The 20,230-nt window shown below is 56.8% G+C and overlaps 2 protein-coding genes across 12 annotated transcripts; both read right to left on the bottom strand.

Annotated features, from left to right (window-relative positions):
* Positions 1-1,041: 1,041 nt before the first annotated feature.
* On the bottom strand, positions 1,042-7,956 carry EFNA4 (ephrin A4). The gene is given in 5 exon segments (XM_010348382.3): positions 1,042-1,516; positions 1,519-1,569; positions 3,116-3,184; positions 3,527-3,813; positions 6,893-7,956. Coding segments are annotated over 5 exon segments (558 nt in total). The 5' UTR covers positions 7,006-7,956; the 3' UTR covers positions 1,042-1,478.
* An 89-nt stretch (positions 7,957-8,045) lies between these two features.
* ADAM15 (ADAM metallopeptidase domain 15) lies at positions 8,046-20,089 on the bottom strand. 11 transcript variants are annotated; one of them, XM_039459846.2, is made up of 23 exons: positions 19,894-20,089; positions 18,608-18,714; positions 17,884-17,960; positions 17,393-17,471; positions 17,155-17,231; positions 16,871-17,063; positions 15,203-15,268; positions 15,054-15,122; positions 14,807-14,976; positions 14,586-14,670; positions 13,970-14,118; positions 13,716-13,890; positions 13,335-13,427; positions 12,908-13,212; positions 12,622-12,817; positions 12,271-12,348; positions 11,141-11,213; positions 10,471-10,609; positions 9,993-10,062; positions 9,335-9,406; positions 8,847-8,918; positions 8,445-8,569; positions 8,046-8,350 (listed from the first exon to the last, which is right to left on the bottom strand). In XM_039459846.2, exons 1-23 carry the CDS (start codon positions 19,970-19,972, stop codon positions 8,308-8,310), a joined length of 2,592 nt encoding a protein of 863 aa, XP_039315780.1. In that variant the 5' UTR covers positions 19,973-20,089; the 3' UTR covers positions 8,046-8,307. The 11 variants fall into 11 exon arrangements, with proteins under 11 accessions (XP_039315780.1, XP_010346907.2, XP_039315781.1 ...); XM_010348605.3 differs by having other exon boundaries at positions 9,335-9,409; XM_039459847.2 differs by lacking the exon at positions 8,847-8,918 and adding an exon at positions 9,178-9,248 and having other exon boundaries at positions 9,335-9,409.
* Between the last annotated feature and the right edge of the window lie 141 nt (positions 20,090-20,230).

Below are 20,230 nucleotides of genomic sequence, written 5' to 3' on the forward strand. Positions count from 1 at the left end.
CTCGAATGGGGGAAGGGACTGACCGCGGTGCTGCCCAAGGCCTCAGCCAGAGCAATGGAATTAACATGAAGGATGACAGCTCAAATTGGCCCGTGGTGGCAGGGGACAGGATACCCGCCCCCTCCAAGAGACCGGGATCTGACCTAGGTGTGCAAGAGGGTGGGGGAGGAGCTCGAAAACTCTAGCACCTCTGTGTCGCTCTCTGGACCCCTAGAGCCCCTCCCTCCGCCCCCCTCCTCGTCACCCCCGCACCCCCGCAACCGTGTTCACACGCTGCCTCTCGCTGCCGCAGCCGGGCCAAGCTAATCAGCACAACAGCCACCTATCGATCGCTGGCTCGGTGCCAGGCAGGCCGGCACCGTGCCAGTGGAGGCTGCGGGGCACCGGGGCGGGTAAAGCACAGCTGCAGGGGAAGGGGCGCCCCTTACCCAGGCACCACCCAGGGCACCATTCAGAAAGAGGGCCCCACTTGGCCTTGTGGGGATCACAGCCTCGCCTGCCAGAGGTAGAAGAGAGAGTGTAGGCTGAGAGAAGAGGGGGCCCTCCCTCCTCAGCCCCACCTCCTCCTCCTTATAAAAGCTAAGAACAAAGAGGCCGCTGGGGAAGGAGGCTTTGATCTGACCCCACCTTCCCAGTTCTAGGCCAGGCACCGCCCAGAGGGCCCTTGGGGAGGGAGAGGGATGACCAGCTCTCAGGGACCTAGGCATTCTGAAACCCAGATGCTGCCTTTCTATTAATACTAGGCCTTGCTTTTGCTGGGCACCCTGCTTGGTGCTACCAGGACTTGGGCAGGGCCCTGAGCGGGTGGACTATCAAGAGCATCTGCCCCTCCTCAGCACAGGAAACCGGCTGGGGAGGTGAGAGAGGGTGCCAAGCTCCACAGCTGCCACTGGCACCCACCCCACATTGCCTAGAGGGGTGCCCACTGAGGCCTGGCATGGATGGTCTGAGCACAGCTGGCATGGAGGTCAGGCCAAGCTAAGCTGCGAGCACAGGCCACAGGGAGTCCTGCTATCAGGGAAGGGGCCTGAGGGCAGTAGGTTGAGGAGGGCAACAGAAAGATGGGTGGTTTATTGAAGGTTTGGTCTGGATACTTATAAAAATACAAACTGGCATGATATTAACCTCATGAAGAGTCCGTCTTCATAGAAGACAAGCGAGTGACCCCCTGGGGGGGGGGCAAGGTGCTGCCCCAGGGAAGAGGTCCACAGGGCACAGATGGCAGGGCTGCTTCTTTGCCCTGGTCCAGCAATCCACCTGTCCCCAGGTCTTCAGCCTTGGCCCTCAGCTGGCTTGATCTGATCGTACCAAATCCCAGTCCTCCTGCGGGATAGGTTGAGTCCCTCGGAACAGCTGCAAAACACCTGTTTGTCTTGCCTCTGCTTCAGGCTGTCCAGGTCTGCCTGCAGTTCTTCTTTAGTCTGTGATGAGGGGACAGGCACCTGCAAGGGTCACCTCAGACGCCCCGATCTCCCCCATCAATGCTCCGTCTTGTCGGTGTGGACTGGTACCCCAGTGCAGGCAGCAGGGATTCCTCCTCCTCTGGGGGGTCCTGGGAGGGCTCTGGCTCTTTGGGGTGAGAGGGAAGTTCTGCTTGGCTCACAGAATTCGCAGGAGACGAAGAATCAGGAGCAGCAGCAATAGCAAGAGGCAAAGGGGGCTGGGAGTGTCCCCACCTCGCCACCCTGATGTGCCGCTCTCTCCAGGGCTCCCAACAGGATGGGCTGACTCAGACTCTGTGAGAGGGAGGCGGTAGCACTGATCAGTCTTCCCACTTCAGTGGCCTCCTTCCTGCACTTCCCATTAGCAGATTCCCTCCTGTCCGGTCCTCCAGGGTCTGCCAAACCAGCCACTCCCTTCCCGTGATCTATGACCTCATCCTTTCTAAGCCCCAACTTCTAAGCCTTCCCTGAACTGCCACGACAGACAACCAACCCAGCTAAGGCTTTGAAGGGCCTTGCCCCGGACACTCCGTTCTCTTGGCCCACCTTAAAAAAAGTGTACAGTAGGTTGGGTGCAATGGCTGACACCTGTAAGTCCAACACTTTGGGAGGCTGAGGCGAGTGGATCACTTGAGGCCAGGAGTTCAAGACCAGCCTAGCCAACATGGTGAAAACCTGCCTCTTCCAAAAAGAAAAAACAAAATTAGCTGGGTGGCGCACGCCTGTAGTTCCAGCGACTTGGGAGACTGAGGCGGGAGAACTGGTTGAACCCAGGAGGGTGAGGTTGCAGTGAGCTGAGATCACACCACTGCCCTCCAGCCTGGGCGACAGAGCAAGAGCGAGACTCTGTCTCAAAAGAAAAAATAGTATTGTACGGTGAGGCCATACAAGACGTGGTGGTTCACGCCTGTAATCCCAATGCTTTGGGCGGCAGGAGGATCTCTTGAGGTCAGGAGTTCGAGACCAGCCTGGACAACACAGTGATATCCCATCTTTACTAAAAATAAAAATTAATTTAGCCAGTTGTGGTGGCATAGGCCTGTAACCCCAGCTACTGCAGAAGCTGAGGCAGGAGGATCACTTGACTCCAGGATTTTTAGGCTGCAGTGAGCTATGATCTGCCACTGCACTCCAGCCTGGGCAATACAGCAAAACTTTGTCTCTTTTCTTTTTTTCTTTTCTTTTCTTTTTTTTTTTTTGAGGAGTTTCATTCTTGTTGCCCAGGCTGGAGTGCAGTGGCGTGATCTCGGCTCACTGTAACCCCTTCCAGGTTCAAGCAATTCTCCTGCCTCAGCCTCCCAGGTAGCTGGAATTAAAGGCATGTGCCACCACTCCCGCCTAATTTTTTGTATTTTTAGTAGAGACAGGGTTTCACCATGTTGGTCAGGTTGGTCTCGAACTCCTCACCTCAGGTGATCCACCTGCCTCGGCCTCCCAAAGTGCTGGGATTACAGGCGTGAGCCACTATGCCCAGTGACTCGCTCTTAAAAAAAAAAAAAAAAAGAAGTTGGGGGAACGGTGGTGCAGTGGAAGCTCCCACAAGGCTAAATGGGGAGAAGAGGTCACAGCTTGAAGCTTCACCAGTACCCTTGGGGTCTGATGCTCCCAGATTCTTCTCACTCCTTCCCAGGGCCCCAAATTAGCCAGTAGGGTCCATGCCCTAACCCATTTACCCCTCTCCTTGCAGCAGACAGACACCTGGAGCCTCAAGCACCGGCCAGAACTCTCTGGAGTGGGCACCGCTGGGGAGTGGGAAATTGGGAAGAAGTTAGCACAGGGAGTCACCCCTTCGTATGCCTTAGACTGTTTCAGACGCTCCCAGCATTTCTTCCCTCCAGGTCCCTGGAAAGCATTTCCTTACTTTGGGGCCACACCCATGCATCAGGCCCCATCCAGGCCCCTCACCTCCCTGGCCCCTTTCCTCACTCCTCCTCCTTTCTCCTCTCTAGACATTTCCCTCCTCAGTCCTGAGTTCAGCCCACGCCCCCATGTCCATTAGAGACCAGCCCCCTCCTCCTCCCAGGCCTCTCCTTCCCCTGCCCCAGCCTTCCTAGGAGGTGTCCAGCATGCCCTTGGCCACTCACAGATGTAGTAGTAAGTCTCTCCAGGCAAGAACTCAAAGCCCAGGGAGAAGGGTGTGAAGCGTTGAATCTTCTCTGAGAATTGGACGTGGCCGAAGGGCAGAGAGCATACCCAGCGCTTGTAGGCCCGGGGCCCCTCTGCCTGGCAGGCCTCATAGCCTGGCCTGTCCACCATGTATAAAGCAAATGTCTCAGGGCCCTCAGGGGGTCCTGGGCCTTCGTAGTGGGGGCAGACAATGTCTAGGTAATCGTTGAGGCCCAGCTCCACCATGGCGTCTCCGCGAAGCAGCCTGCAGGCATAAGGCAGGAGTGAGCTGAGGAGGGGAGGGCACCACATGGCTGGGCCATGGAGGCCAGAGACACCCCTTCTCAGAGGCCCCTGCCAGCCCACGAGCAACAGAGAAGCTCAGGAAGGCCGGAGGTCCCCAGACTGACAGCTCTTGAGAGACAGAGTGCAAGCAATGGATGAGATGATTGATTCACAGGTTCCGAGAGGCTAAGGCCTGCAGTGCCCATAACCACACAGCTTAGATGCGAGAAGAAAAGCCACCACACCCTGTGTTTCAGGCTAGAGCTACCACACACCTCTCTCTGGCCCTGGTGCCCAGTGCTCGGTGTGGTATAGCACCAGGCTTGATCAGCCTCAGGTGGATGGATGCTGTGAAGAAGCTGGGCAGGGAGGCAAGGATGTACAGATATGGACATGACCCACAGTGTGACTGCAGACACAGGTGCAGACAAGGGCTGGGAAAGGTCTCCTCAAACACAGACACAAAGTGAGGAACAGTATCCTTTGACTTCAACCCCAAAGTGAAAAGACTATCATGTTAAAAAAAAAAAAAAAAAGAGGGCCGGGCGCGGTGGCTCAAGCCTGTAATCCCAGCACTTTGGGAGGCCGAGGCGGGTGGATCACGAGGTCGAGAGATCGAGACCATCCTGGTCAACATGGTGAAACCCCGTCTCTACTAAAACTACAAAAAACTAGCTGGGCGTGGTGGCGCGTGCCTGTAATCCCAGCTACTTGGGAGGCTGAGGCAGGAGAATTGCCTGAGCCCAGGAGGCGGAGGTTGCGGTGAGCCGAGATCGCGCCATTGCACTCCAGCCTGGGTAACAAGAGCGAAACTCCGTCTCAAGAAAAAAAAAAAAAAAAAAAAAGAAAAAAAAGAATGAGGGAGGCCACGTGCAGCGGTTCACATCTGAATCCCAGCACCTTGGGAGGCCAAGGCAGGGGGATTGCTTGAGGCCAGGAGTTCAAGACCAGCCTGGGCACCTTGGTGAGAGTGTCTCTACCACAAATAAATAAAAGCCATCAGTGGTGGTGCACTCCTGTAATCCCAGCTATTTGGGAGGCTGGGGTGGGAGGATCCTTTGAGCCCATGAATTTGAGGCTGTAGTGACCTATTAATCATGAAATCACACTCCAGCCTGGGTGACAGAGCAAGACCCGGTCTCTAAATGAATAAATTCTAAAATTAAAAAAAAAAAAAAAAAATTGGCTGGGCGCGGTGGCTCAAGCCTGTAATCCCAGCACTTTGGGAGGCCGAGGCGGGTGGATCACGAGGTCGAGAGATCGAGACCATCCTGGTCAACATGGTGAAACCCCGTCTCTACTAAAAATACAAAAAATTAGCTGGGCATGGTGGTGCGTGCCTGTAATCCCAGCTACTCAGGAGGCTGAGGCAGGAGAATTGCCTGAATCCAGGAGGTGGAGGTTGCGGTGAGCCGAGATCGCGCCATTGCACTCCAGCCTGGGTAACAAGAGCGAAACTCCGTCTCAGAAAAAAAATAAAATAAAATAAAATAAAATAATAATAATAATAATAATAATAATGAAGGAGTGGGTGCTAGGCGCCTCCCTTTTTTGGCCAGGAGGAGGAAGTGCCAGGCAGGGCAGGGAGTCCACACACCACCCAGTCTTCAGTCTTCTTGGGACTCCCCCACCTCTTGGGAGTTGCCTGGGGAAGCCAGCACAGGAGGGAAGGGCTGGAACGCGCTGCTCCCCACTGTAGAGAAAGCTGCATGAACCACCCCCCATACCATAAACACAGTGAAGCGTGACTTAGGAGAGGCCTCCAATGGGTGGTCCAAGGACCACCTGTAGCCGTTCTGATGAGAAATGAAGATTCCTGGGCTGAGTCAGCCCAGGCATAGAACGCAAGCTGAGTGAGGACAGGGCCTTGGTAAGTTCTGTTCTACCGCATCCCCAGTGCCTGGAAACGTGCCCACCACAAGACAGCCTTCATAAATATTTGTGGATTGAATGAATGAGTCAGAAGCCTTAAGACTGGGGGTGAGAAACCTGCATTTTAACAGTGATTCAGAGGCACTGGTCTGTAACAGAGATAGAGGAATTCAGAGTCCAAGGACAACAATAGCTCTTATCACTTGGTATTGGTATTGTAATGACCTGTCTTTATGCAGGCTCTCCGGAGAGTCTGTGGAATCCCAGAGGGCAGGGTCTTGATCTTCTCATCTATATAGTGGCATCCCCTGCAACCTAGCACAGGGCCGGGCACACAGTTTGTGTTTAAATGTTAGTGAGTGAACAAATGAATAGAGTCACAGATTGTCTCAAGTAGAAAATCAGAAAGGAAAACAGATGGGAAACAGAAGAGAGGCAGGGAGATTTGGGGAGGGGGATGGAAACAGTAAAACAGAGTGAGGTTCAAAGGCAGGCAGCTCAGGAGAGAGAAGGAAATAATGATTTATATCTGCACACCCTGCACCTCCTTTACATACATGACCTCACTTACCCCGCCGGACTTCCCAGGGTACTAGGTATTATTAGCCCATTATACAGGTGAGATAAATGAGGTTAGCAAGGTCAGGAGACTTGCCCAGAGGCGATGCGGCTAGAAGGGCAGGGCTGACACTGGAAAGAAACAGAGGACCAGTAAAGACAGAGATGAAAGCAGAGATAGCAAATGAGATCAGGAGACAGAGCGAGAGCCAGAGGTGAGACCCAGCGGGCAAGAGAGTAACCCACGCTCTATCTCAAGAGTAAGGCCCCCTCCCTCGCTCTCAAGTTCGTCCGTCCCAGCTCCAGCCGGCGGGAGGCTGGGGATCGCCAGGAGAGCAGCGAGGGGGGCGGAGCCCAGAGTGCGGGTAAAGGCCCCCCAGCTCCAAGCTCCAAGACCCCTTAGGCAACCCACGGGGCTGGGGGTCTTCTGCCTGCCCCCCAACGCAAAAGGGCTGTGGGGAGACCCAGGGAGCGCCTCGCCCCTCCCCCCTCCCCCGCCGGCTCAAACAAAGGAGCCCCGGCGCGCGGCCAGGCTCCGGCGGCGCCGCGCAAAGAGCGAACGGCGAGCGCGCGCAAAGCCCAGGAGCGCGCAGTCTTGCCTAGGCGCACGCCCGGTTCGGCCCGGCTACCTGGGGTTACTGGAGTTCCAGTAGACGACGTGGCGAAGGCTGGAGCCCCCGCGCAGAGGGGAGCCGAGGAACGCGGCCCAGAGGACAGTCCGCAGCAGGGGCAGCAGCCGCATTGCCCCCGAGGTCCGGTCTGGTCTGGCCCGGCAGGTCCCGGCCCGCCTCACAGTCGAGGCGAGAAAGGTACAAAAGTGAAGTGGGGGGTTGTGGACAGCGGGGTGGGGTGCGCAGATTCACAGACCCGCCCCTGGATAACTTTCCGCCAATGGGAGCGCGTCTCCTCCTCTTCACCCAGCGCCAACTCCAGTTAACCCTCTGTGCACCGCAGTGCGCGCCGGGTTGGCACTAAGCTTCCGCTGAGGCTGCACCGCACTGCAAGGAAGGGCGTCTTCCATCCGCAGTATTTATAGGGAGGTCAGGCCTTTCGTGTCTGCTTTAGTGCAGGGTAGATTGCCTTATTAGAAGTTTGGAAGATTTTACATAAGGACACATAAGCTTTGCCCGGATAGGGGAAAGCGAGGCGTGAACGAGGATCCGTGAAGCCTGTCCAACCACCTTCATACACTGCCCCGTTTTCTTTGCAGATCTAGGGATAGTGTGAGCGTAAGGGACCGCACAGCTTTTGGGACCACCTTCTCTAAAGAGCCTTAGGTGACGCGCTAGTATGCTCACTTTGGGATTGGCGTTTGTCCTTTGCCGCCCCACACCTTCATTCTGGGCTGGGGGCCCAAGCAGCCTCAGTCCCGAAGACGAAGTAATGAGGTGGTTGCGGCCTGTACAAAGCACCTTTGTTCTCGATCCCTCAGGTGGCGGCGGCGGAGAGGGAGGAGGCAGGTGCGCAGCCTTGGGATCGTGGGAGCCGCCGCCCCGCTCCGCCCTGGCTCCGGGGCTCTGAGAACATCTGTCAGATCCACTTTTCCCAGCCAATGGTCAGAGCGGGGACGGCAGGTCCAACAGCTTGACAGATTGCGCCGAGAGCCACCCCAGTCTGGGCAGAGGTAAGCCTCGAGCATCCTGGGGACACACGCCGACCTATTCGGGTACTCCCGCCCACAACAGCCCTCCCTCGTCTGAGGCGGCAGCGTCTCCTGGCGCCCAGACCTGGAACCGCAGCAGGAGCGACCTGGCTTCTAGGAGCAGACAAAGTCCGAGCAACTCTCTCCCAAGATGTCTCGTTTATTGCAGCTGAGCAGAGACAGGCTGTGCGCACCTCCCTCAGCCCTGTCCAAGCCCCAGCCCCTCCCCAAGCCCCGGCTGCAGCTACGCGGGCAGGTCGCCAGAGTGCTGCTTCACAGCGCGTGGCGGTGCGGACCGCGTCCAGCCTCTGGCTCCTTCAGTCATGGTAGGGGACTCCAGAGGGCACACCCGCCTCTCGAAGTCCTAAATCCAGTTTGGAGGCAGCGGAACCTCCAGGTAGGTCAGAGGTAGAGCGAGGACACTGTTGGAGGTGGCGGCGCTGGTCTGGAATGCGGGAAGCCGAGAAAAAAGGGTCAGAGGTCCCTTCCCCTAGATCACTCGCCCCACCCACCCATCTCCAGGGCTCCTCCTTGCCTACCTGGAGGGTACCACTAGGGGCGGGATTCCAGCTCCTGGGCCAGACGGGTCGCCCGATGGGCACCGGCCCTGGGGGTCAGCAGGCAGTGGCTTCCTCGGGGGTGGGGGCTTGGAAGGCCCCTGAGACTGAGGGAAAGAAGTCAGGAGGCCGGCTTGGGTGTGTGTGTGTGAGGGTTTCATGATACCCACCCCCAACGCACTGGTGCTGGGGAACAACAGCTTGGGGGCAGCATCAGAGGTCGCCTTTGCCTGCAAACAAACCTGTCACCATTAAAGGCACCACTGGGATATGTGTCCTCATACACTGAGGGGACATCTCACCACTGCCACCACCATCATGGCTATCAGCACCACAGCCCTAGGTGGGGGGAGAGGCTGTACCCTTCTCTCCCCGCACCGTTACCTTCGGGCTCCTCACCACCGGGTCAGCGGGCAGAGGGCGGGTAGGGGGATTGGGTCGGTCAGCCAGCTCAGCCTGAACAGAGAGAGGGGCAGTGGCTGTGAGGGCATAGCCAGGGGCAGTAGGCATGCAAAGAGATTCCCCGGAGGGGTTCAAGTCAACATGCAAAGTCAGCCAGGGGGCAGGAGAGAATGAGGGCATGCGCAGAGGGCTTGGAGGCATGCCAGCTGATGTCTCAGGGGAGGAAGGTGTAGGTCAACCGCGGAGGCCCTGGTCGATTGCAGTCCCGCCACTGACCACCAGATGGTGGTAGAAGCCAAGGCAGGAGGCTCACCCTTTGCTGCTTCTGGGGCTCAGAGTGTCTGAAGGCTGAGGGGCACCCCGATCACCTAATGAAGAGCACCGCTGGCAGGGAGCAGGGATGAGAACTGCAGTTGGGTATCAAGCCTCCCACCTGCCTTAGCTCAGGGCAGGGCCTGGCCCAGATTTACCTGGAGTCTCTTGGGCACAGGGTCAGGCGGCAGCGGCCTGGAAGGGGGGGCCGGGAAGCCGAGAGCGTTAGCCTGCTGAGAGGGTAGGAGGGGCAGACAGGCACAGAAGGGAAAGAGGAAGCAGAGAGACAGAGTGGGCAGAGAAGTGTCAGTGCCCAGGGAGGGCCGGCAGGGCCCGGGGAGTGGGCGGTATGCATGCAGTTATGCAGGTGCATGCAGGTGGGGAGCAAGTGGAGAGGGCATGCACACACTCCCATTATCCGAGCAGAGGGCTCAGGGCGGGGGTGCTCACCAGCCCTTCTAATATGGTGATCTGGGCCCACAGAAGGCCATTCTGAGCAACACCGCCCTTGTACCCTTCTGGGGTTTCTGCTGGGGGCATGGACAGACCCACCTCTCAAAGTCACCTCTCAGCCAGTGGATGGAGCCCAGCAGCCCCTGCTCCAGCTGGCTGCCCTCCCCACTCTTCTGGACTCAGCTTCTCTGCCTGTAGCCAGGGGAGGGGAGGGAAGGGCAGGGCGGGGCTGGCCCCGACTCCTTCGACTGACTTTTGGGCAGTGCTAGCCTTTCTCTGAGTCTGGAGCCTCTAATGCCTACCCCCCAGGGCACAAGCTGGATGCCAAGCTACAGTCCCCTTCCTCTGGCATCTGGGACTCACCTTAGTGCCTCGAGCCAGCAGGGCCCTCTGCGGAGGTCCTGGCCTTTCAGGGGGGCCAGATTGGGCTGCCCTAAGCATGAGGAAAGGCAAAAGAGGGAGAGGGCCCAGGCTCAGACCCTGTTCTCTACTTTATGCCATCCTTGAGTGGCATTATCCCTTTGCAGGCACTTGTGTGTGGTTTAGGTAAAATTGTGGCAGTGGGGGGGTTGATTAGCTTGAGGGAAGGCCCAGCTTATCCAGCATAGGGGCCCTGGGGATAAATGGCCATAGCACTCCAGCCACCCCACAGGGGCACAGCTGTGAGGTGAAGAGCTATGGGCATGTATAGGGAAGGAAGGTGTGGGGCTGTGGCAGTCAGCAAGTTTAGGGTCCAAGGGGCTTGGGGCTCAGAACCAGGTGGCGGGGGCTACAGCGGTGAGGCGGGCTTCAGCACTGTCCCAAGTTGAAGGAAGTGGTAGCAAGAAGGTGATGCTCATACCTGTATTGGCAGGTGGGTCCCTTGAGCTGGCAGAGTCGCTGGTGCAGGCGAGCACGGTACCAGTAGCTGGCACCAAGCATCACCAGGACCAGTAACACCAAGAGGCTGAGGAGTAGCCCTGTGGTCAGGGAGCTGGTTGCTGTGGGCAGAAGTCAGGTTTAAAGGAGGCAGGACTAGCCTGGTACAGTGGTTCACGCCTATAATCCCAGCACTTTGGGAGGCTGAGGCAGGTGGATCATGAGGTCAGAATTTTGAGACCAGCCTGGCCAAGATGGTGAAACCCCATCTCTACTAAAAATACAAAAATTAGTTGGGCGCGGTGGTGGGTGCCTGTAATCCCAGCTACACAGGAAGCTGAGACAGGAGAATCAAGTGAACTGGAGGCAGAAGTTGCAGTGAGCCTGGGTGACGGAGCAAGACTCCGTCTCAAAAAAACAAACACGCAAGCAAACCAAAAAAACAAAGGAGGGCAGGGCTAAGAACTCTAGACCCATGAAGGAGCAGGGGGCAGGGAGTGAAGTTAAGTGATCAGGGAGAGTGAAGAGGGCAAGGGGCACGGACTCAGGGAACCAGCAGCAAAGGGGGATCAGAAAGAGAGGGCCGAGGGGGAAAGATAAAGTGTGAGCCGCTTTGCGCTCCCAGCTGCCCCTGTCCCCCATCCCCATGCTACCTTTGAGCTGAGTGGTGCAGTCAGGGGGTGCCCAGCCCTCCTCACAGTGGCAGTGCCTGTTGCTGTCACAGACCTAGGAGGTACAAGGAGAGCAATGAGGAATACTGCACTCTGGAACTGTCTCCTTATCTCCAGCTTCTCAAGATCTCGGATTTCTACAACTGGAGGTTGTGCTGGGGATGAGGCCTAGAGACCAGAGAGAGGGTCTTTATCCATACTGGAGCAAATCAGATCAAACTAACACTTACTGAGCACCTCCTGTGTGCTGGACACTGTGCTATATGCTTGCTTTCTTATTTAATTCAATTTAATTTTTTTATTTTAGACAGCAAGTAAGACAGAGTCACTCTGTTGCCCAGGCTGGCGTGCAGTGGTGCAATTATGGCTCACTGCGGTCCCAAACTCCTGGGCTCAAGCAATCCTCCTGCCTCAACCTTCCAAGTAGCTAGGACCACAGGTGTGCACGACTACGCCTGACTAATTTTTACATTTTTCCTTTATAGAGATGGGATCTGACTACGTTGACTAGACTGGTTTTGAACAAATGATCCTCCTGACTTGGCCTCCCAAATCCTGTGATTTGGCCGGGTGCGGTGGCTCACGCCTGTAATCCCAGCACTTTGGGAGGCCAAGGCAGGCAGATCACTTATCTCACAGGAGTTCGAGACCAGCCTGGCCAACATAGTGAAACCCGTCTCTACTGAAAATACAAAAGTTAGCTGGGTGTGGTGTTGCGTGCCTGTAATCCGAGCCACCCAGGAGGCTGAGACAGGAGAAACGTTTGAGCCGAGATTGCGCCACTGCACTCCAGCCTGGGTAACAGAGCGAGACTCTGTCTCAAAACAAACAAACAAACAAAATACTGGGATCATAGGCGTGAGCCACCATGCCCAGCCTGTGCTAGATGCTCTCATACTCATCTTATGTACTCCAGTAGGCGGATATTACTATTATAGCCATTTAATAGGTGGGGAAACTGAGCTCAGCGAAGTTAGTAACTTGCCCCAGGTCATACAACGAGGAGGTTGTAGAGCAAGGATTAGAACCCAGATATGTGTTTCCAAAGCCCAGCTTCCTTTTCCCTTCCCGGGGCTCCCTGCTCCTCTTCCACTTGCCCCATCCCAGCTTACCCCATGTCCATGGCATTTGCTTCGACATTCCTGTGCCCCCAGGAGATCCACAGGCTGGCATCGATGGTCTATGCATACCTGACCCGGGTGGGGGAGAAAACAGCATAGATCAGATTCCCACAGAGCTTTAATGGAACTGGGAGGCCAACAAAGTTGAGGCCACACTCTGCATTCACAGATGGGGAAACCAAGGCTGAGCGGGTTGATAGGATTTTGCTCCATCTGAAGTAAGAAGCTGACTTCCCTTGGAGTCCCTGCCTTTTATATTGGTGAATGGTGAAGTCTGGGCACTGTTCACCGTGGTCCAAACGCCCCTTCTCACACCTGGTCTTGCCCACCCAGGATGCTCACCAGGCCAGGGCCACAAGCTGTGCCTGGCAGAGTCAGGAGGGGTTGGGCCACATCGTTGCCCAGGTCCAGGTGCACCCAGCTGCAGTTCAGCTCAGTCCCGTTCACGTCTATTATCTCCCAGATTACAGTGTGGACGGAGCCCAGCAGAGGCTGGGTCCTATCTGTCTGGCACTGGAGCTGCCCACAAATGGCATCTCTGGAGGGAGGGGGAAGGGCACACACAGTCAGTAGGAGCAGGGCCAAGGCTCACAGAAACCCAGAGGAGGAGCCGGGTTTCCTCACTTACCTGGGGCTACAGGCCTCGTAGCTGCCATGGGGGTTGCGCCCACAGCTCCCAAAAGCATTTCCCCGAGTGTTGGCTGTCTGGAGGCAAAGTGGTGCAGCGGGCTGGGCCCCAGGTCCCCAAAGTGACTGGCACTGCTGGGCATAGGAGGCACAGCGCCCGTGCATGCACACAGCTTGCCCACCAGCGCAGGGCTCGCCATCCCCTAGGCTGACATCAGGGGGACACTGGGAGCTGTTTCCTGGGCAGAATTCAGGCAAGTCACAGTCCCCTCTGGCAGGACGACACTGCCAGCCAGATGGGCGCAGCTGTGGAGGGTGGATGAGCATTAGTGTGGGCAATGGGTAAATCCGGCCAGGGGGTCAGAATGACCCTTTCCACCTTGGCCCCAGCAGGTGAGCTCTGGGTGGCCAGTCTAGTCTCTACCCACCTGGCAATTTTGACAACAGAGTCCATCGGATGCACACTGTGCCCCCGGCCTCAGCTTGCAGGTTGCGGAATCGCAGCAGGGATCAGTGCAGTCCTGTGGGCGGACACACAGGGGCTGAGCATCCGCAGGCGGCTCCTGTGAGCCTCCCTCCAGTCCCTCCCTCCCACAGGCCAAGACCAGAAGGAAGCCCAGAGCTACATACACAGCAAGTGGGAGCTAGAGCCCAGCAACCTATGTGCTGTCCCCACAGACAGGGCCAGTAGGAGAGGGCTGGGAAGTCCCTTCAGAACCCAAGAGGAGCTCAGGAGGCTGGGAGAGGGCTCATGAGCCAGGGTGAGGGCACAGAAGTGAGTGGGGCAAGGCTGTGGACAAGGGGCTCACATCCGGGAAGCCACAGTCACACTGCTCGCCCGACTCCACAAACATATTTCCACAGAAAGCAGCCATAGAGGGCAGGCTGGGCAGCCGTTCGAAGAGGCAGCTGCCCATTCCATCCAGAAGGGCTTTCTCCAGGGCCTGTCGGCTGCAGTTGCTGAAGTTCAGTCCTGGCAGGAAGCTGGGGAGGGTGGCAAGGAAGGTTGGGGCTGGGAGCCTCTCCTTGCTCCTTGACCACCCCACATCCTACAGCTACTCACTCTGTGGAGGCCTCCATGATGCAGGTCTTGGCTGGGGCTGGACCTGGACAGGGACAGCTATTCCCAGGAGAATCATGGTTCAGGCCCAGGCTGTGGCCCAGCTCATGGGCTATGGAGGAGGCGACTCCCAGGGTGCTGGTGGAGTGGTCCTGTCATTGGGGAGGGATACCCCAGGTCCAGTCCCAGCCTGCCTCCACCACAGTGCCCAGCCCACCCTGTCTGACCTCATGGGCACTCAGCAGCAGCGCCTCCCTCCTGAATTGCTTCTGAAGTAGGAGAACCCAGGCCCGGGTGGCAGAAAACCTGGGTTCTAGCTCGGCTCTGTCCCCATCTCTCCCTGCATGGCCCTTGGAGATCACCTCTCTTCTTTGGGCCTCAGCTGCGTCTCACCCTCCTCCCAGAAATGGGAAGACTGCACAGGAGATGACTTTGTACACTGTGACAAGCTGGCCACAAGCGAGGGCTCCCTGACAGCACAGGCCACATCACACACCTCCACCCTCTCTACCCGCAGCTTTGTGGCTGGGCAACTTCGTAGGGGGTTTCAGTCGATAAATGCTACCACACTTGGGAGGAACTGACTTGGGAATGAGGAGGAGACCTGGAAATAACTCACCATGTTCACACCTCCTGAGAAGTCAGGAGAACAGATGGAGTTCTGAATGGCCATGCCCACCATAGGCCCAGAGAATGAAGTACCGCTGTGGGACAGGGAGGCCAAAGTTCAGGGCCAGAAGCCACTGTGGTCAGAGCTTCAGGGGCTGAGGTAGGGCGCAGAAGGGGTGTGAATGTGGCCAGGACAGGGTTGGCCCCTCTGGCTGAGTCGAGGGCCCTTACGTCACCAGCTGGGCACTGTCGTGGGGCAATCGAGGCAGCAAATCTGCTCTGCGCCAGTTGAGGAAGTTTTCGAGGGTGACAGCTGGGTTTGAGCTGATCTCCACCAGGTCGTGCTGGGTCCAGGCCTCCAGGGCCACCAGCACCACCCGTACATTCAGGGGCCGGAAGAACTGAAAGAGAGCTGGTGCTCAGAAGAGGGGTTGCCACGGTCAGGGGGCCAGGAGCCGCCGCCCTGTCTAGCACTCACTGTGTCCAGCAAGAGGGCCACTTCCAGTGTGCGGTTCAGCAGGCGCTGGAAGTCCCGGTATCTCTGGACCTGTAGGCCGAGAGAGGTGACATGAAAGGCGGCGGGACGGTGCGGGGTGGAGGAGGATGTGTAGGGGCCAATAGGCTCACCTCGGAGTGATCAGCCACAATCACCAGCTCCACAGTCTTGGTCTCTGTCACCACGTCTCGCCTCCACTATGGACAAGAAGATGGAGTATCAGGCAAATATGCCGCTCACACTCAGAAGCTGTGCAGGGCTAAGCAACATACAGCCACTCCTACTCTGTGGGTCAAACAGGAGGGTGAAGAGCCTGTTTTACAGATGAGCCACTGAGGCCCAGAGGGCTCAGGGACTTGCCGAGGAGGACCAGGAAATAGATAATGAAGCTCGGAGTAGACCCCTGCTTTTCTGGCTCCAAACTCAGTGGTTTTTTTTCAAGTTTTAAATATATAATAATTTTTGAAAATCCCGATAGCCAACTCTGCCACTTACCACATGCCTGGCACAGTTTTAAGCACTTTTTTTTTTTTTTTTTTTTTTTTTTTTGAGATGGAGTTTCATTTTTGTTGCCCAGGCTGGAGTGCAGTGGCGCGATCTCGGCTCACTGCAACCTCTGCTTCCCGGATTCAAGCAATTCTCTGCCTCAGCCTCCTGAGTAGCTGGGATTACAGGTGCCCGCCACGACACCCGGCTAATTTTTGTATTTTTAGTAGAGATGGGGTTTCACCACATCAGCCAGGCTGGTCTCAAACTCCTGACCTCGTGATCTACTCGCCTCGGCCTCCTAAAGTGCTGGGATTACAGGCGTGAGCCACCGCGCCCGGCCAGTTTCAAGTACTTTACGTCTATATCGACTCATTTAATCTTCCCAGCAACTCTATACAGCAAGTAGTTTTATTATTCCCATTTTACAAATTAGGAAATAGGGCTTATATTGCTTTATCATTGGTAGCTACATGTTATCTATAACCAAGTGAGAGATCTCTGCAAATGGGATCATAAGACAGCTGAAGAGTTTGAGTCAAATACAACTAATAAATGGAGAGGGCATTTATTAGTTGTATGGCCTTGGGCAAACCACCTAACCTGTCTCAGACCATTTCCTTATTTTATTTTATTTTATTTTTTGAGACTAGGTGTCACTCTGTTACCCAGGGTGGTGTGTAGTGGCTCAGTCTTGGCTCACTGCAACCTCTGCCTTCTGGGCTCAAGCGATTCTTCCACCTTAGCCTCCCAAGTGGCTGGGACTACAGGTGCATGCCACCATGCCTGGATTCTTTTTGTAAGGTTTCCTCCTTTTAAAATAGAGCTATTAGGACGGGTACAGTGGCTCATGCCTGTAATCCCAGCACTTTGGGAGGCTGAGGCGGGTGGATCACCTGAAGTCAGGAGTTTGAGACCAGCCTGGTCAACATGGCGAAACCCCGTCTCTACTAAAAATACAAAAATTAGCCAGGCATGGTGGCGTGCGCCTGTAATCCCAGCTACTCGGGAGATGGAGGCAGGAGAATGGCTTGAACCTGGGAGGAAGAGGTTGCAGTGAGCTGAGATCACACCATTGTACTCTAGCCTGGGCGACAAGAACAAAACTCCTTCTCAAAAAAAAAAATAGAGCAATTGATAGCACCTACCTCCTAGGTATGGGAGGAGTACACAAGCTAATGCTCACAAAGTTCCTGGCATATGGAAATTGCCCCATTAGCAGGAGCTACTATACTGTGAACACATAGCTGAGAGTGTCTGGGGGTCAGCCCTCAAGACAACTGAAGGCCAGCCCGTCTGCCATTCATCCTCACCCGGTGAACGTGGTGCTGTCCCGGGGGGAGCTCTGGCGGAGTCTGAGTGTGCACAGATTCCCGCCAGCTCAGGGTACAGGTGTGGCCTGGCAGGTGGAGATCTTGGATTCGGGAAATAATGGGAGGACCTAGAAGGTCCCCAGGCCCCTGCTCCAGGATATAGCTTCTCTCTGGGGACAGGACCACCAAGCCTCTAAGGAAAGAGAAAGGAAGTCAGAGAACATTTCAGCTCCATGCCTGGGTCCCCTTCCTTTCTCTTCTGTCATCAGATCCACCCAGGATACCTGAGCCCAGAGCAGGTACAGACGGACACCCAGGAGCCTGCGTATCCCCGTACTCTTCCCTGGTAGCAGCAGTTCTCCTACAGCACAGAAACAACATTAGCACTGTCTCAGGGAGTAGACTAGGACTGCAACTGAGGAGTCTAGCTTGATGGCAAAAATATGCAATGTCCTCTCACCCTCCAGTCACTCTCTCTCTCTTCCCCCGAAGCCAAAAATGGCACAAGAGGACCTGACTCACCGGAGTGTGTCCCTCACTGACGACCCGAGTGCCATTGGGCTGGTACCACACCAGGGCTGGGCGGCCTGGGACCAACTCCCTGTGGAGTGAAGAAAAAGAGGCAGTGCTTGAGCCACTTCCCAGGCTGTGCATTAACAAGCGGAGGCCTGGAGGTGGTAGGGGGCCGGAGACCAGGCCACCCCCCAGCCAACCTTTCTAATCCCCCACCCCAGGGCAGCAAAGTAGACTGGTTGGGCCATTGACTCTATGTTTATTTGAATTCCAATCTGGTTTTCACCACATACTAGCTGTGGGACCTTGGGTGAGTTATTTCACCTCTCTGTGCCTTGACTTCCTCATATATAAAATGAGAACAATCATACATAATAGTATCTCCTTTTCAGGATTTTTATGAGGATTAAATGAATGCAAGCACTTAGTACCTGGCACATAATAAATGCTATACAAGTTGTTGGCCCTGTGGTCACTATTACTGCCACCATCACTATTACCTGTTCTGTAGCAGCTCCAGGATATGACTGTCACCATCCAGCTCCAGCTTGATCCTCAGGGGCTCAGGCAGACTGCTCTGTGGGCACCAGAGGGCAGGTCACCTCCCTAGACCTGCCAACAACTCCCAACCCCTGTAACCAGAAAACCTCAGGCCTCAGGAGCGCACCAGCAATTAGATCACTGGTGGGGGGATCCCAGGGGAGGGGCCAGGAAGCCCTGCCTGGCCTGGAGCATTGTTCTGGGGGGTTGTGTGGGGAGGTCAAGGAAGGTATCTGAGCCGCCCCTTCTCGGCTTCCTGCCCAGAGAGGAAGCATCGTGGAGGACCCAGCACAAGCCCCAGCCCTTCCTCTGACTCAGCTTTAGAATGGGGTCTGGGTGGGGGGGGGGGTGGTTTGGTAATGTCCTGATTCTTTCCAAATCAGGAAAACCCCCCAATAAAACCAACAACATGAGATGAAGAAAGCAAGTTTGGCTTCAGAATTTCCTCAGTGGAGATGGATGGGTTGGGTGGGGCTGAGGCAGACAGATGTGTGTGCAGAGGGAGAGGGAGATAAGTGAAGCCAGGTGCTGGGGTGTGGTAGGAGAGGCAGCTGGGCCTGGGTAGACCCACTACAGCAAGCTCTACCCACCAGCTCCTCAACCAATCTCTGGTCTTGAGACACCTGACAATGTTGGGGTGTGTATGTGGATTCATTTATTAATTAGAGGGGAGTGTGATCTCACCTGAAGCACCTCTTCCAGGCTATTTGGGAGGTCGTCCTGAAGGGCCTGGGGCTCCAAGGGCCCACTTGAGGCCTTCTCTGACCTTGCCTGCTGCTCCTCGGTGCCACCTGCAGGTCCCAGGACACCCCAAGACAGTACTGAGGGAATAGACACTAGGGCTGGGGGTGGCAGGTGCCCATCAAGGCCCTTAGGTACCGGAGGGACTTCTGCATTGCATGCTGGGACTTAAAGGAGACTACTGGGAGAGGGGGTGTCTCTCCAATTTATGGCTTTCCACCCATCACACCATCCACAAGTCCCCAAGAAAGACTTTCGGCTTGCTCAGCCTGTGGCCCTCCTTGTCTCCCTCCGGCCAATGCCAGGTTCTCACAGGAACCCTCCCCTGCTCCCACTCCCTCCCAATCACTCTTCTCCTCTCACCCCTGAAATGCCCCCTCGAGACAGCTAAACCTTGTGGCCGGGTGCCCGCTCACCCTCCCCTTTGCTCACATCGGAGATGCCAGGAACGCCCATTTCTGGGTGAGCAGTGCAAACACCCCCACCTCCCTAACCACCCTCATGCCCAGTCAGGCACACCCACTGCCCACAGCCTCCGATTCACCCACCCCCGCCACACACACAATGGCCCTCTCTCCTCCGGACGCTCCACCCGCGCCTGCCCTCTCGGTCCCCGGCCCAAGACAGCAGCGGGAAGTGAAAGTTCCAAGGAGGAGTTGGTGTCCAGCCTCTTTCCTGGCCAATTCTCCTTTCTCCCTGCTCCTCCCAGACCCCTCCCACTCGGCCAGGCACTGTGACAACAGCACCAGGGTGAGGCGTGCCTGGCAGCCCCAGACCCAGAATAAGGGCTAGAGAATCCTCTTCACTAAACCTTAACAAGCCATGCCTGCTCGGTGCCCTGGCACTGGGTGGAACGGTTAGCTAGGCCCCAGAGGAGCAAAGATGCCAGTCCTGGGGAGCAGCGACCCGCTCGCCACGATCTTGAAGTGGCGCTGGCCAGGCCCTTCGGTACCTGGTACCTGAACCTGAAAGTGTCCGCAGGGACCGCGCAGAGGATGACCAGGCAGGAGGGAGCCGGGGGGCGGGGGGACGCCGGCATCCCCCCTCCTTCCCTCTCCATTCCATCGCCAAGTCACCAGGCCCTAGGCCCAGGACAGCGGACCAGGGCGGGCCGCGCTATGGCGGGGCTCTCCCAGGGTCTCTGTCCAGCCCCACTACCCTAATGCCTTCCGACTTCCCTGCACCTCCTCCCAGTCCGCCTCCCCACCCACTCCAGGCCGAGGACTCACCTATATTTGGGAGAGGCCAGGAAGGCCAAGGGCTGCCCGCGCCCAGGAGCCCCAGGGCCCAGAGCAGCGCCAGCCGCATGGCAGCGGCGCCCCGGGCCGGGCGAGGGCAGCAGGTGCAGGACAGCGCGCGGAGGAGCGGCCGGCGGTCGGGTCGCCTCAGAGCACCCAGCAGCGCCGCGCAGCCACCAGGCCCCGCCCCGGCCCGCCCCCTCCCACCCGGCCCCGAGCCAGGCTCCGCCCCCCGGCAAGGCCCGCCCCGCCGCGCGCCGGGTGCCTCGGGAGGCGGGACCCCGCCCACGACGCCAGCTCTGCCCGCGCTGCTCGGTTCCGCAGCTTT

This window comes from Saimiri boliviensis, chromosome 19, assembly GCF_048565385.1.
Source record: "Saimiri boliviensis isolate mSaiBol1 chromosome 19, mSaiBol1.pri, whole genome shotgun sequence".
Lineage (NCBI taxonomy): Eukaryota > Metazoa > Chordata > Mammalia > Primates > Cebidae > Saimiri > Saimiri boliviensis.

Bases quoted from the DNA above. Each gene is read 5' to 3' on its own strand.
- ADAM15 (XM_010348605.3), bottom strand. From the start codon at position 19,972: ATGCGGCTGGCGCTGCTCTGGGCCCTGGGGCTCCTGGGCGCGGGCAGC. The intron at 18,715-19,893 runs GTGAGTCCTCGG...TGGGACCTGCAG, and splicing joins CTGGCCTCTCCCAAATATAG to GTGGCACCGAGGAGCAGCAG. The intron at 10,063-10,470 runs GTATGAGCATCA...CCTCATGCTTAG, and splicing joins GGACCCACCTGCCAATACAG to GGCAGCCCAATCTGGCCCCC.